The 14,880-nt window shown below is 35.1% G+C and overlaps 1 protein-coding gene across 6 annotated transcripts in view; it reads left to right on the forward strand.

Annotated features, from left to right (window-relative positions):
- beta-Spec (spectrin beta chain) overlaps window positions 1-14,880 on the forward strand; it is a 172,627-nt gene that overhangs the window by 151,572 nt on the left and 6,175 nt on the right. For 2 of the 6 annotated variants that reach the window (XM_089092290.1, XM_089092291.1), the window contains exons 35-37: window positions 1,708-1,806; window positions 12,541-12,711; window positions 14,025-14,118. In XM_089092290.1, coding sequence (XP_088948416.1) covers window positions 1,708-1,806; window positions 12,541-12,711; window positions 14,025-14,118 — 364 coding nt within the window. The remainder of the gene's footprint in view (window positions 1-1,707; window positions 1,807-12,540; window positions 12,712-14,024; window positions 14,119-14,880) is intronic. The other 4 variants (XM_089092294.1, XM_089092295.1, XM_089092293.1 and 1 more) reach the window with 3 other exon arrangements.

The raw sequence follows: 14,880 nt of genomic DNA on the forward strand, positions 1-14,880 counted from the left end.
TTTTTCCTCATATGTACCTGATGATTGTATCAAGTGTATTCTTGATCTGTGCGCGTATATTGTTTTTAATCTTCATGAAATAATGAATTAATTTACTGGCTGTTTCAAAATATTTGCCTTTCACGCGATTGAAAAAAAAAAAAAGTTAAGCTAAAAATAGTTTGAGCTTTTTTAGTATATGAATGAACGCCTGTTAGTAGTAGTTTTGTGCTGTAGCAATTTGCATGATCAATTGCATGAATTTAGTAGTATCTAGGGTTCGAACACTAGCTTTTACTCTTTCGTTTTGTATGTAAGAAGTTCGCCTTACACAGGTTAACCTTAACCTGTTTTCCTTAGATAGGAAAAAAAAACGTTAATAAAATAAGAATTGCAGGATGGACTTATAAAGGGTCAAGTTATATATTACTAACGTTGTTACACCACAATAAGACTGTAGAAAGGTAGGATAAATTATGAAATTTAAAAGGTTTTTAATGTACTTCAAAGATTTTCCAATTTAAAAGCCTTTTAATGTAATTCGAAGATTTTCCAATTTAAAAGCTTTTCAATATACTTCGAAGAAATTTCCAAAAATTTTTTCAGACTGTTCATGGTTTGTAATGAATGCTAAGTAAAGAGTCACTATTCTCAGCAAGAACTGAAGCTCCTTAAAAAAACAAAATTATTTTGAAAACAATACACAGATCAAATGAGTCTTCTCGGCATGTTGGCTCCAAAAATGGAATGTAAGTTTAAATTTATCCATCAAATGTTATAAGCAAGAAAAGGGCAATTTCGGAAAAAGAAGAAAACATCCCCAAGAACAAATCTAATTGGTAGTATTCAAATTCCTGTTGTCCGAGAACGCTAGAAGAGAGTTTTCAGCCTTCTATCGAAAGAGTACAAAACTTAACATTTTTACCGAGAAGATTCATCGCAAATAGGTTTTTTTTTAAAATAAACATCATAAGGAGTACTTTTGAAGAAAATTGTTTTAATCTTAGTGGGAAATTCGTTCGATAAAGTGTTGTACTAGGTATCTATATCGAGGGGAGGGGATTGTCCAACGTGCACATATCCTGATTTTATTGCTAAAACTTCCATAATTTTCATATATCCTTCCTTTTCACCTTCGAAATGGAGTGAACTAAGATGAAAAGAATTGCATAAATTTTTTATTTTTTTTTGCTAAAGTAAAGAGTAGCGTCGAAAATAATTTAAGCTGAATATCAGGGGGGCCTTTCGCCCCATGAATCCCCGCTCTATACGATGAATGTCAACTTGTGGCTTAATAAAACTTAATATAGTGCAATAAACACAGGCAGTTAATGATGACAAATATTTTATTTACCTTTTGCCTTTTCGAAATATTCGTCCACATTACGGACAAAAATTTGGAAATGTGTATTCACTTTAATATAACTACATTTGTATTCATTCTACTTCATGAATTTCTTCATATTTTACATATTTTTTTTTCGCTGTGGGTTTCAATTTTTCTTTTCTTCCATAAAAACATCTTAGTTCTCTTTATTCTGATGTATAACAAAAAACAAGATGAAATTTTAACATTTAATTTTACAGCAATTACTATTCTTTAAGTCTTTTCCATTGTGGCCAAACAATTTCATCTTGATGTTAATTTTTTACTTAACGCAAAAATTTAGCTTTTGAATTTAAAGTAGTTTGTCGAACCCTAGTTAGTTGTGCACGTTCTCGTTGTAGCATTAAAGAAGCTGCCGCCTGGAAGTCCCACAGCTCAGCTGGAGGATCAGAAACGATCACTCACTATGCCTCCCACCACACAAATGCCACTGCAGAAAAGTAAGAATGGAGCTTATATATGCTTAAAACACTGCTGCACTATATTCCCTTACTAAATGATAAACACAAAAGAATGTAATACGTATCTCAGAAAGGAGAAAATTCTTTTGTGAAACATGAGTGTAGTATTGTGTTTGTTTGTGATTAACTTTATCTCTAAATTTAGTAATGAGGGTTGTCGTAAGAAGGAAGCTGTAGTAGAGGGTCGTTTAATGAGTAATGTTTTATTGTTGAACATTGGTTTTATTATAAAACTTGACTTATTTTTGAATTAGGTCTCCTGCTGGGCGCTGCTCGGCGTGGAGAGTAACGTCTGCCTCCTCCATCCGCTTCTGTTCAGTGCGAGCATTTGTGCTTCGCTCGGTCTGATGTTTGCCATCGCCAGAAACTCGGAACATGCTGTAGGACCATCGTTTCTTCGGTCGACCGCGGGGTCGCTTCCAACTGGCTTTCGTAGGTTCTTAGGGTCATTATAAAACCCGTCTTTATAAATTCAATTATTGCAAATGCATTCGCCATAATATAAATCATGATGTTAGATTGAGTCAGAAATGGAAGCGGTATTTTTAGTTACACTGAATTTAAGTTGTAAATTTTAACTTCACAATTAAGTGAATGCTCGAATATGTCATTGCTTAGCGAAGGATTCCTCCATTTAGGATGTCTAGTTTTGCCGTTGGTTATGGACGCATAACACCTAGTACGCATTGGCTGAGTTTTGACCAATAATCGCAAGTCTCAAAAGCAAGTTTTTTGAGTACTTAACATTTTTATTAAGTTCATTTACTTGGAAAGCCACACTAGTTATTGAAACAGTAAATAAAGTACAAACAGGGCCATTTCAAACCCAACAATTTAAATGTATTTCAGAATGGCTAGAAGGAGATTCAAGAATATTCCTATGTTGTACTTTATGGTATCTAGGTGAGACGTCCTCAATATGATAGAATAATACTTTAGGAATTAGGTTTATGGTATTGATGTTTATGCTGAAATCTGAGCAACGCCATCTTGACTTTATTATGATTTGAGTCTCATACTGTTGTCAAAATTCGTATCTTTGCAGTATTTCAAATGCCATTTTCTATTGTTTCTGGCTTAAATTGTATCCAATTTCTAAGCCGCTTGAGCCATAGGCCTACCACTGAGAAAAATTCGCGTATGTTGGTTGATTAATGTCGATAGTCCAATTTTGCTTCCAGTTGGTAGATTATTTTGTCAAGGTACTCTAACTAAATTCAGATTAAACTTCCCTATAATAAAGCACTTAGCCACTTTGATCTTTCTTCTAAATATTCACGAATTTGGATTTATTTAACCCTCTAGGTACTGAAAAGTTGCTCAAGAATGCAAAGATATCCGAAACTATATTGAAAAATACTTAACGCTTTCCATTGTCTTCACATTAGAAGAAAAAATAAACTGAGTTTGTACTAAGAAGTGTTTTCTAAATCTGTAAGATCCTAATAAAAAGGTGAAAAAATTGAAAAGTTCACAGCATTTAGTAAAATTGTGTAAATCTCCTGATCAAGCTCATTCAGTGACTTAATTTTCAGTGACCCAGTGAAAAAATTGCGACGACAAAGGTGCTCTGTCCTCCCCTTTTTTGTCAACAAATGGAAGCAATAAGAAAATAGAAATACCAAACTTTAAAAAAAAATGTTGACCAGTGATTGAAAGTTCACCTACTCTTATGAAAATCGAAGAAAGACGCTTTAAATTTAGCTTCTTGTGCGACTGGATTCATCATTCAATTTCTATTCCTGTATGCTCTGTGTCAATGATTTATGACTTTATCTTGCCCTGAAATTACTTGTGTTTTCCTCTTTAGAATATTTAAACTTTGATTCTAAAATTTTGAATCCATCAAAATGTGTATCTTAGTGAATCGAAACTTAATTATCTTACACCAAATTGGCTCTGTTTGTATCCACGCAACCAAATGGAACTTAGTCTCTGCTTTTATTCTAATGTCACACTGTTGCTTGGAGTGATTAATAGGATTTTGTTTTCTTTTAGGGGAAGGGGAGCTTCTTATTCCGTCAGGCGATGCATTTAAGAAATTGTGTTAGTTTGGACTTAAAATCCGTTCACTTGTAAAAAGAATCTCATATTGGTTTGGTTCCACATTGCACTTTTGCTAAGTTGAATTTTTTGTGCTATTCCAGCTCTGATAATGTTACTTCCCGTCTCTGTCGTCTCTCTTTTTATAATCGGGTGTTTAGTATCACCTTGTCTATTGAAATTCATGCTTGGAGCTGTGATTCTCAAGCGATAATTTTGACTGTACCTGTGTCCACGTCATTCTAGGTTTTGTTGACTTTAAAAATTTGCTAGTAAAATAAAACCAAAGAAACTGAGTTGCCTGCATTAATTTAATATTTTAGAAATTTTAGAGGATGAAGTTGTAGCTGATATTCTCTCTTACTTTCTTGGAGTGGGAACTTACTTTGAGGATTTATTGTGGGAGCTTTACAAGGTAGAAAGAATTTTTTCTTCCATTTATTAGTCACAGGGTCCCATATCCCACTTATTTTAACTTTATCAAGGTTTCCATTAAGACCATATGGGCTTTTGGTTATCTCTATGGATTCTCTAACTTTCGTATAGTGTGGTGGGAAACACAAACCAGAAGTCTTATAGGGGGAAGTCTTGCCTGAGGAGAGTAAACACCACATCTGAGAGCTTGCGCCTATACTTGTAAATCATGTAATCCCCTTAATATATGGTAACTCGAAGTACATTTTATATTTTTCACTAAGCCTTATTTCAGCTTTCGCTTGTATTATTGAGCCTTCTTTTTATTCCCCTTTCGATTATGTGGAGAGGTTAAACACTTCCAAACAACACAATTTTGTATGATAAGTAGTTCAGCTCCTTTTGAAGAACAAACCATTGTATCTAGTTCAACCAAAATGGTTATAATCGAGTTCTTAATGTCACCACTGTGGGGTGATGATAGGAATTATGTCAAGAATTCTATCATTATGGGTAGGTTTTCTTTAAAAACTGAGGTCAATCTGTTCTAACGATCGCAATGATTGCATATGTATATATCCTGTTTCTCGAAAACGGCTCCATATTTTTGCGGGAAAATTGGTATCTTAAGATATTCTCGCAAAAAAAAAAAAAACGATCTAGATACATCAGAAGTCTGAGAAAAATTGTTCAGAGACTTAATTTTCCTTTTTCCAATTGACGTCATGTACTATGTTAGTACATCATATAAGCATATATTATGACATCATATATGGCATCATATAAGTATTTTCTTATATGATGTCATGCATAACATAAATAAGATCGTTGAGTTTCCAGCACAACAGTTATTTATATAGAAAATCAACCTGGATAGTGTGACTCACAATGTGTCGAAATTAAAAATGATAGCAATTATGATTGGGTTAGGAATTTTGACATGGATAATGTTATCAATGCCTATCTTGCCTTTGTTAAAAAAAAAAACAATGTTTCAGCGATATCATAATGACGAAAGATAAGCCGAGGTGTAACGAAGCAAACATATTGAAAATGATAGCGATGATGATCGGGTTTTGGATTTTGACATGGATAAGGACATCAATACCTACCATACCTTTGAAAATTAAAAATGTGGACTGGATATATAGTTGGAAGAAAAAGAAGTTTTTATCCCACCACCTGAACAATTAAAAGAAACAAAGGTTCGGCGATATGTCTTTCATAATGACTAAAGACAAGCCAAGGCAAAAGAAAAAGTTTTTGTCCCACCACCTGAACAATTAAAAGAGACAAAGGTGGTCGCCAATGCCTTCCATACCTTGTAAAATCAAAAACTAGACTAGATAAATCGTTGGAACAAAAAGAAGTTTTTGTCCCACCACCTGAACAATTAAAAGAAATAGATTCGGCGATATGTCTTTCATAATGACAAAAGACAAGCCGAGGCAAAAGCTAAAGGCCCAATAATAAAAAAAAGAAAAAAATTTAATTTTACAAAGGCACCACTTCTAATTTTAGGTCCATTTGTGGACGTCATGACAACAAGAAAAGGCTCAAATTGTCTGCGTTCAGAAGACAAGCGACAGTGAGAATCTATATATAGAAGCCTGCCGCGTGCCCCATACCTTTGTTAAAAAAAACAAAGGTCGTGATATGTATTTCATAATGATGAAAGATAAGCCGAGGGGTAACAAACCAAACAAATTGAAAATAACAGCGATGATGATGGGGTTTTGGATTTTGTCATGGATAAGGTCATCAATACCTACCATACTTTTGAAAATCAAAAATATGGACTGGATAAATCGTTGGAAGAAAGAGAAGTTTTTGTCCCACTACCTGAACAATTAAAAGAAACAAAGGCTCGGCGATATGTCTTTCATAATGACAAAAGACAGGCAAAAGTTAAAGGTCTAATTAAAAAAAAAAAAAAAAAAAAAAAAAAAAAAAAAAAAAAAAAGTAATTTTGCAATGGCACCACTTCTAATTTAAGGTCCATTTGGACTTACATGGCATCAAGAAAATTGATGGCTCAAATTGTCTGCGTTTAGAACACAAGCGATAGAGAGAATCTATATATATATATATAGAAGCCTGCCGCGTACCAAGTGCCGGGGCCCGGTACTATATATATATATATATATATATATATATATATATATATATATATATATATATATATATATATATATATATATATATATATATATATGTATATATGTATATATATATATATATATATATATATACATGTATATATATGTATATATATATATATATATATATATATATATATATATATATATATATATATATATATATATATATATATATATATATATATATATATATATATATATATATATATATATATATATATATATATATATATATATATATATATATATATATATATATATATATATATATATATATATATATATATATATATATATATATATATATATAGTGTAATTAAATTTTTTGGAAATTTTATACCTTTCAACCACTAAATATTCTATTTACTCTTTTTTAACTTCACTATTAAGCAATATTGACTAATTCTTCTAACTAACTTAAGCAGTAGACGATGTGAATGAACCAATCAGAGAAGTTCAGCCAGCTCATCCAAAGCGTCAGATTTTATTTAGGACGATTTCAAGAATTACTATGGCTTTAAATCGCCAAAGTAAAATTCCCGAGGAAGGAAATTGGAGCCTTACAGGTTTTTTTTTAAATTGTATCGATGCTAGCCCAAGCTACCTAGCTGCTCTAGTCTTTTTCGTCGCATTGCAGCAGCGATTTCAGCATATAATATTTCTATTCCTTTTTCGTTAGAAAAAGGGAAAGGTTGATTCAGTACAGTATTGTGTACAATTTCATAAGAAAATCAGGGTCAACGCTAGCTTTTTTTCAAAAATTGTATTGAAAAACGGTAGAATAGTAAAATTTAACGAATAGTGAAATTTTGAAGTCACTGTCAGCTTCAGAAGCCACTATAATTACCACTGATGGAAACAGGGAGATTTAGAGAATGTATGCCACGTTATTCCGAACAAATTATAAAGCTTTAAGTTCTAGTTTTATTATCAGTATTGACTTGCTAAAACCATATTTACTATTTGATTGAGCATCATATGAATGTTGTAACATTAGATGCACAGACTGTTTTTTTCTTAATTCTTTTCGGTATGACCCACTAATTCTATATTTATGTTTGGAGATATCTGTATTTTTTAATTGCTATGACTTCATTCCTATTCTATTCCTATTCCTATTTCCCTTGCAAATCTATTGGGCAGATGTGTAAGCTAAGCCTTTGTTAGTGTCACAGTCGGGATCGTGAATTGTTTCAGTTCCAGGTTTTTCCAGTTCCATTCAAAACGCTTTAACGCATGGAATGTGCTTGTTTTAAGCTTTCTTACTAATAGCAATGTCGTCTTTGGCTGTTTTTTTGTGCTGATGTTTATTGAAAGATGCTGTTCATTCAGTAACTGCTAGCTGTTCATTAAGTATTTTTTTAAGTGTATATATGCTTTTTTGCCTTTATTCTGCTAATCTAAATATAATGGCAGTAATAAGCTACAATAGCAACACTCAAGTCATGTTTTATTGAGTTAGTTTCATTTTTATTATATAATTTACACTTAGGATTATTTATCTTATTTTAGAACCAACACAAAATTATTATAGTATTTAATGTGTGTTCTCAGAAAATCATGAAATGTAACCAAATAAAATTAGAATTGATGTATTTTGTACTGATTTTAATATAAAGGTTAATTCTAATTAAAATTTTTAATTGATGTATTCCATGACTCACATTTAGTAAATGAACATCTACCGCTAGCACTACTACTAATACTACTACTAGCGACTCACCGCAGCACAAAGCCGCCTGAGGCCAACACAGCTACGCACGCTCCTCCTTCGTCCCAATCTATTCAAAGCCTCCCTTTTTACACCTTTCCAGGAAGTTTCTATTTCCTTTAAATCATTTATGACGTCCTCTCACCCAAGACGGGGACGACCTGCTTTCCCTTTAGCTCTCTACGGTTTGCCGAAAAGGACAATCTTCGGCAATCTATCATCCTTCATCCGCACAACATGCCCTAGCCATATCAACCTTTCTTTCATTAAAGCCCTAGAAAGCGGGATTGAACCAAATCTTTCGTACAGCCTACCGTTTGAAATACGGTCAATCAGCCGGGCGCCCAAAACAATCCGTAGGCAATTTCTCTGGAAAATATCTAGCACATCTTCGTCCGCCTTTCGGAGTGCCAATGCTCCAGAGCTATATTTGACCACTGTCATTGCTATAGCTTCTAATATTCTAATCTTGGTTTGCAGACTTATCTTCCTATTCTTCTAAACTTTTTTTTAACTGTGAAAAAGCACCCTGAACCTTGGCTATTCCACTTTTAACATCTTCACTGCTCCCACCGTCTTTACTAATAATGCTACCAAGGTAATTGAAGCTGCCCAACGTCACCTTTTCATCTCCACTTATTCCTAACCTTAGTGACTTAGTCATCTTAACATTAATTTTCAAACCTATTCTAGCACCCAAAACTCGCAAAACCTCTAAAAGTTCATGCATTTTGCTCACACTTTCATCAAGAATGCTTAAATCATCAGCATAATCTAAGTCAAGGAGAGTTTTTCCTCCCCATTTGATTCCGTGATCTCCCATTGCCTTTCCTGTGCTCCTTAAGACAAGGTTCGTCAAAATGATCCATATAGAGGGGGATATAACACAACCCTGCTTAACTCCTGATTTAATACAAAACCAGCTACTAACCTCATTCCCTATCTTAACCGCAGCAGTGTTATCCTCGTACATGGCACTAATCACTTTAATGTATTTGTCTGGTATACCATACAAGGATAAGACCTTTGGTAAAGCTCTTCTATCAACAGAATCGAACGCTTGCTCATAATCTATAAAACTAAGGACCAAAGGTATTTGACAACTCAGACACTATTCAATTACTAACCTAAAAGTGAAAATTTGGTCTACATATCCTCTACCTTTTCTAAAACCGCACTGTTCTTCTCTTAAAACTTTGCCTAAAGCATCTCTCATTTTAAAAAGTATCATATTATTAAGTAATTTGCTACCTACAGAGACAAAACTAATGCCTCGATAATTACCACACTCGCTCTTTTCACCTTTCTTATACAGTGGTTTAATTAAGGTTTTCCTAAAATCATTAGTTACTTCTCCTTTTTCAAAAATCATGTTCATCAACTGCAGTAACTTATTTCTAACCTCTGAGCCACCATATTTAAGAAACTCATTTACCATACACCCTATTATTTTTTAATCCTTTTAGTACTGTCACTAATTCTTCCTCACAAAGCAAGCCTTCGTTCACATCCAAGGCATCATAAACTTTTTTATTTTCCTCTATATGGTCCTGCAACTATCCTGCAACTCTATCCCGGTTTAGCACATTCTCAAAATGTTCTGCCAATCTCTCTTTAACTCTTTCCTTATCACTAATTGTCGCCCCGTTCCTATATTTAACTGGGACCAAGTCCGGATTGACTACTGCCTCTCAATTTATTAATATGCCAGTACAATATTTTACTATTATGCCATCTAGCTGCATGTTCCAGATCCTGGGCAATTTTATCCATGGTCTCCACTTCACACCTCCTTAGTTCATATTTTAATGCTTTCTCCACTTTCTTTACATTCCTTTTATTTTCATATGATATATCACTCAGATAATTCTTGTACAATCCCCAGCTCCTCTCTATTAAACATACTTTTTCACTAATACTCCTAGCTGCGTTTCTAACTTTCTTCCCTAAGAAACCATCAGCGACTTCACAAAATTATTCTATCCATTCTGTCCAAAATTATTTTCCTAAAATTATTCTATCCAACTTCTAATTATTAAACATAAAGCTTTTTCATTAATATTCTTAGCTGCAGTCCTAGCTTTCTTCCCTAAGACACCATCAGCAACTTCACAAACTGTTTTTCTAGAATTATTCCAACCATCTTCCACATTGCCAAATTTTAAACACTCAAGTTTAGTATTCAACTGATCCTGGAAAGTTTCTCTCAGATTCTCATCCCGGACTCTACCAACCTCATAACTTCCTGGGAGGTAGTTAGCCTTCCGAAATTTCAGCTTTAAATGAACCCTAGACACTACTAGATGGTGATCTTTACTTTTAATCATCTTATCTTTACATACCATCACGTGAATACCATGTTAACTTATGGGTCATTTTATGACCAAACACGGTATTGGTTATAAGTAGATTGTTATACCTACAAAATTGCAAAAGTCTGTAACCATTACTGTTTTCTTTTCCTATACCAAATTCGCCTAAGCTAGGATACCATCTATCCCTATTTCTACCGACCTGGGACCCTGTCCATTTGCCCCTGTAACTGTAAGTAAAATTCATCTGAGTCACTAGTATCTCCGTCAGTCGGTTCTACAGGGGCATATACTACTATAACTGATACCCTAAACTTTAGTCATAAAATGACCAATGAGTTCTATTATTAATACCTTCCCAGCCTAAACAAGACCCAGCTGCTTCCTTTTTCATCATGAGCCCTACTCCTTGTCTATGTACCCCATCCTTACTGCCTTAGTAAACAAATTCTATGTCACCTAATTTCATGCTTCATATCCCTGGGGTATGAGTTTCTGAAACTCCTAATAAGTGCAGTTCGAATCGTCTGAATTTGTCAGTCAAAGTGTCGATACGATAGTCATTTTTTAACGTCGTAACATTCCAAGTTCCAATTTTTTTGTTCTTTAAATCATTGAAATTATTTTGCCCAAAGGAAAAGCAATGATCCCAGATACCAGTGCAGGACGGGGATCACATATCTTCTCAAGTCTACACTGAAGCGCTTAAGCCGGCTTAGAACCGGACAGCAAGAAGTCCCTGGGAGCTCCACTATGAATGGAGGCTTTGTGCAATCCTGGGTCCATCTTGGTCACAACATGGTCTTCAGCACTTGGCGATGCTCTCCTATCAACTACAGTCGAAATCATGCATAGACAGTCTTGAGCCTACTACCTCCGACTCATTATATATTCATGCCTATAAGTATTATGCTACTTGGTGGAGGCAGCCCCTAGTAGATAAATTAGCTAGGAAGAGGTTTTTCAGCCCGAAAACGCCCGTCAAAACAGACCAACCCCAGAAGAATTATCCATTAATCCGAATCCCGTGCGAATGCCGTGTCGTTTACTAGGCATTAATTTCCTCGAGGGGCACCACTCCTCAAGCGGGAATAAAGTTGACCGCAAGGTCCCCAGTCTTGTAGGTACCCCGAAAGGGTCGAGGCAGCCCTTTGCAGAGGCCGTTGTCCATAGATCAGGATCTTACGGCCTGCCACAGTTGTCCTCCCATAGAAGATCTTCCCGCGATGGTGTTCTGCGTCACCATGCAATTTAACCCGTTACTGGGAGAAGGTTTGAACTCACGGGACATGTGGACACGGGACATGGTGGGCCCTGTTGAGTGTACATTTGAGGGGCCTTCTTCCTTCCCCACCTGTATTTGTGGCCCCGGGAGAGGGTGCCCCAGTTTTTATTATTGACCCCCCAGGGACAAGGTCCCCGCTTGGTCCGTGCCTCCTATAGAGGTACCCTACATATCTGTAGGGTGTTCCCCTGCCATCACCTGGGGACACGTTGAGTGTCCTGGGGGAGGCCCCTTAAGGCTGGCAAATGGTAAATATATTTTCTTATAATTACAATTTTACAATTTAGCCTTTTGAAAGAAAAAGCAGTGACACAACCGCAAATGACACTCGTTTAAGAAAAAAAAAATGGGAATGATCATAAATAATGTTTTTCGTTTATCCAGTGGTAAAACATACCAACTTTTAGATACAAGATTCACATAACAATATTACGTGATTTTATGTTTAAGCCTACATTGTCATTTATAATAGCTGCCTAGTAGACTACTAAGAAAATTTTATATAGGCCCCGTGTTTGGCTAAGTACTTTTTATCCATATTTGTTTTTATAGTTGGTGTTGGGCCTATGTATTTATGTGTATGATATGGAATCACACCCATCAGCCTCAAAAATCAATTTCAACATCTATTTGTTTGCCCTAACTTTATGGAGGCAAAGAGAAATACAAAATAACCAACTACCGCTAGTATTAAATACAAATAATGCTTGAAGTATTGTCGCTTGTTTGATTTACAATGCTTTTGTGTTTGTGTCTTGTAAATGTCTAATGCAATTTGTTGTTTAGTTGCTAAGTCGCAAACTGCGACTCTACAAACTCCAGATAAATCCAAAAAGGTACAACGATCCCGTTCCAAGTCTCCGTTTAGAAGTTTCCGGTGGAAAAAAGCCACTAGCCCATTGGTTGGCTCAGGGGCTGGGAGTGAGAGTGAGTCAAATCTCTCCACCAAATCAGAAGGTACTATTTGTTGGTGGTGGCTTAGGTGACGGACTATAAAGTGCTTAAAGAGGAAAGTAATCTTTCTGATGGATGGCTACACCTTTTCTGACATTTTTATCTGGAAGCACTCTGTCTTGCAACTATTAGGTTTTTTTTACTTTGTATTCCATTGCAGCACTACAAAATGACATTTGTTTCAGTTTCCTCATCATCATCATTCGTTATAAATATATGTTAGTAGAAATTTATTTCACTGGAGAAACAGTTTAAAAATAAAGCAAAATTTTGAACCTTCTGTAATTTAAGATTTATGTTGCTTTCAGTCTTTGTAGCAAAGCCCAAAATTTGATTGTAACAATTAAACAACTTCTGATGGCGCTGATGATAATAGCTGATGTTGGGGGTGGTGATGGTGCTTAATAAGATATTATCCCAAGTAATTCTCTGAATTGAAATATGCTCCATGGCCAACCATCTAGGGCTAAACGGAAAGCAGGTCGTCCCCGTCTGGAGTGGGAGGACGCCATAAAGAAAGATTTAAAGTAAATGGGAACTTCATTGGATGGTGTAAAAAGGGATGCTTTTAAGAGATTGGGATGGAGGACGAGCTTGCGTAGCTGTGTCGGCCTCATGCGGCTTGGTGCTGCGGTGACTTGTTAGTAGTAGTAGTTGTAGTAGTAACATAATAGAATATACACTTTAACTCCACGTTCCTGAACGTATTCCTCAAAATGGATTTCTCATGATGTTTTTTTTTAAGAAGAAATAAAAAGCTTATTTGTAAACTGCTCCAAAGAATACTTTTACCTGTAAATTCAGCTTAGTTACTTTCTAACCAGTTTAGCTGCCATACACTTCTCAATTTTACTTCAAGAAGTGGTTCTTGACTTCGGAAGTCTAGAACGTTTGATAGTTTTTTTGTAGCCCTATGCATGTATCTTGCCTATAATTGGTTTCAAACTGTAGTAGGTCTGCCTTAACGCTCATTAGTTGTTTTTTTTTCTCTCTTAAAATAGAATTCAGTTGACGTAAACTAGGTATGAATAAAATATTTTAGATGAATCTTTCTAGTTGTGCTTTGTGTGAAATCAACCCCTTTTTTAGCTGTACCTTGTTTTAAACTTTTGCATTTGTTTCATATAATTATAGTATGAAGAATTGTATGATTAAGTGTACAATAATATTCTAAAAACTTCCAACATGAAACTGGGTAAATTCCATTTTTGATATGAAGAAGCAGGCTTGAAATTAATTTTTGGATTTGCAAATTTTATCATTAATATTTATTTATTATTTCTTAAAAATATAATATAACTCCATCAATATTATAGAGCGCACCCCTGCTCAAGCCACCGAAGATGTTATTGAAGGATCGCTTCTACGCAAACATGAATGGGAGTCAGCATCCAAGAAAGCTTCCAATAGGTTAGTGCTCTTTTACAGTTTCATAGGCTATGCAACTTGTACAAGTACAGCTGGTTTGCACTTGAAAGTGGCTTGGGGAAAATTTTCGCCCAGATATTATGGTATGCTAGTTAGTTATCTAGAAAATCATGGCTCTTTCTAGGAATTTGCATTATGAAAATTTGAAATAATTTGACAATCAACGCTCCCAGAATCATGTAAGGATTCATGATCTCAGTGTAAAATCAAGCTAAATATACGCTATGGAATGGTTCGGTGCAAATTCGAACTAAGTCCTAACACGGCATAAAACTGGCTAAGTCATGATTTGATGTAAAAATGAGGCAAGTCCAAGCTGCGTTTAATCCTCTTCTACTGTCAATTTTACGCAGATTTCAGACAAGAATGTCCAATCTTTATGATTAAAGAACAAAATCGGCCCTTTGGTCCCCAGAACAGCTGCTGGCCCCTCCCATTATCGAATTTTGTCCCAAAGAAGGGTATGTTGAACCTTGTTTGAACCAGAATCATGTTTAAATTATCAAGCGGATGTAAAGGGGGCCTGTGACCCTGAATCAGCAAGTTACAGCTTTTATAAAGCGAAATTGCACGAGGATTCTCAACCGGTATTTTGGGAGTATGAATTTAGCTGCACAAAAATCAGCCCCCTGTTCCCCCTTTCTCCTCCCGGGCAACTTGTTATAACTGAGGCTGATGTGTTTTACCTTGTTTGTACTGGGATCATACAAAGATTTTCAATCTCTATTAGTAGAGAACCAAATT

Source organism: Artemia sp. Qi Xiang Cuo, chromosome 7 (genome assembly GCF_049724085.1).
Source record: "Artemia sp. Qi Xiang Cuo chromosome 7, ASM4972408v1, whole genome shotgun sequence".
In the NCBI taxonomy this organism is placed as follows: domain Eukaryota; kingdom Metazoa; phylum Arthropoda; class Branchiopoda; order Anostraca; family Artemiidae; genus Artemia; species Artemia sp. Qi Xiang Cuo.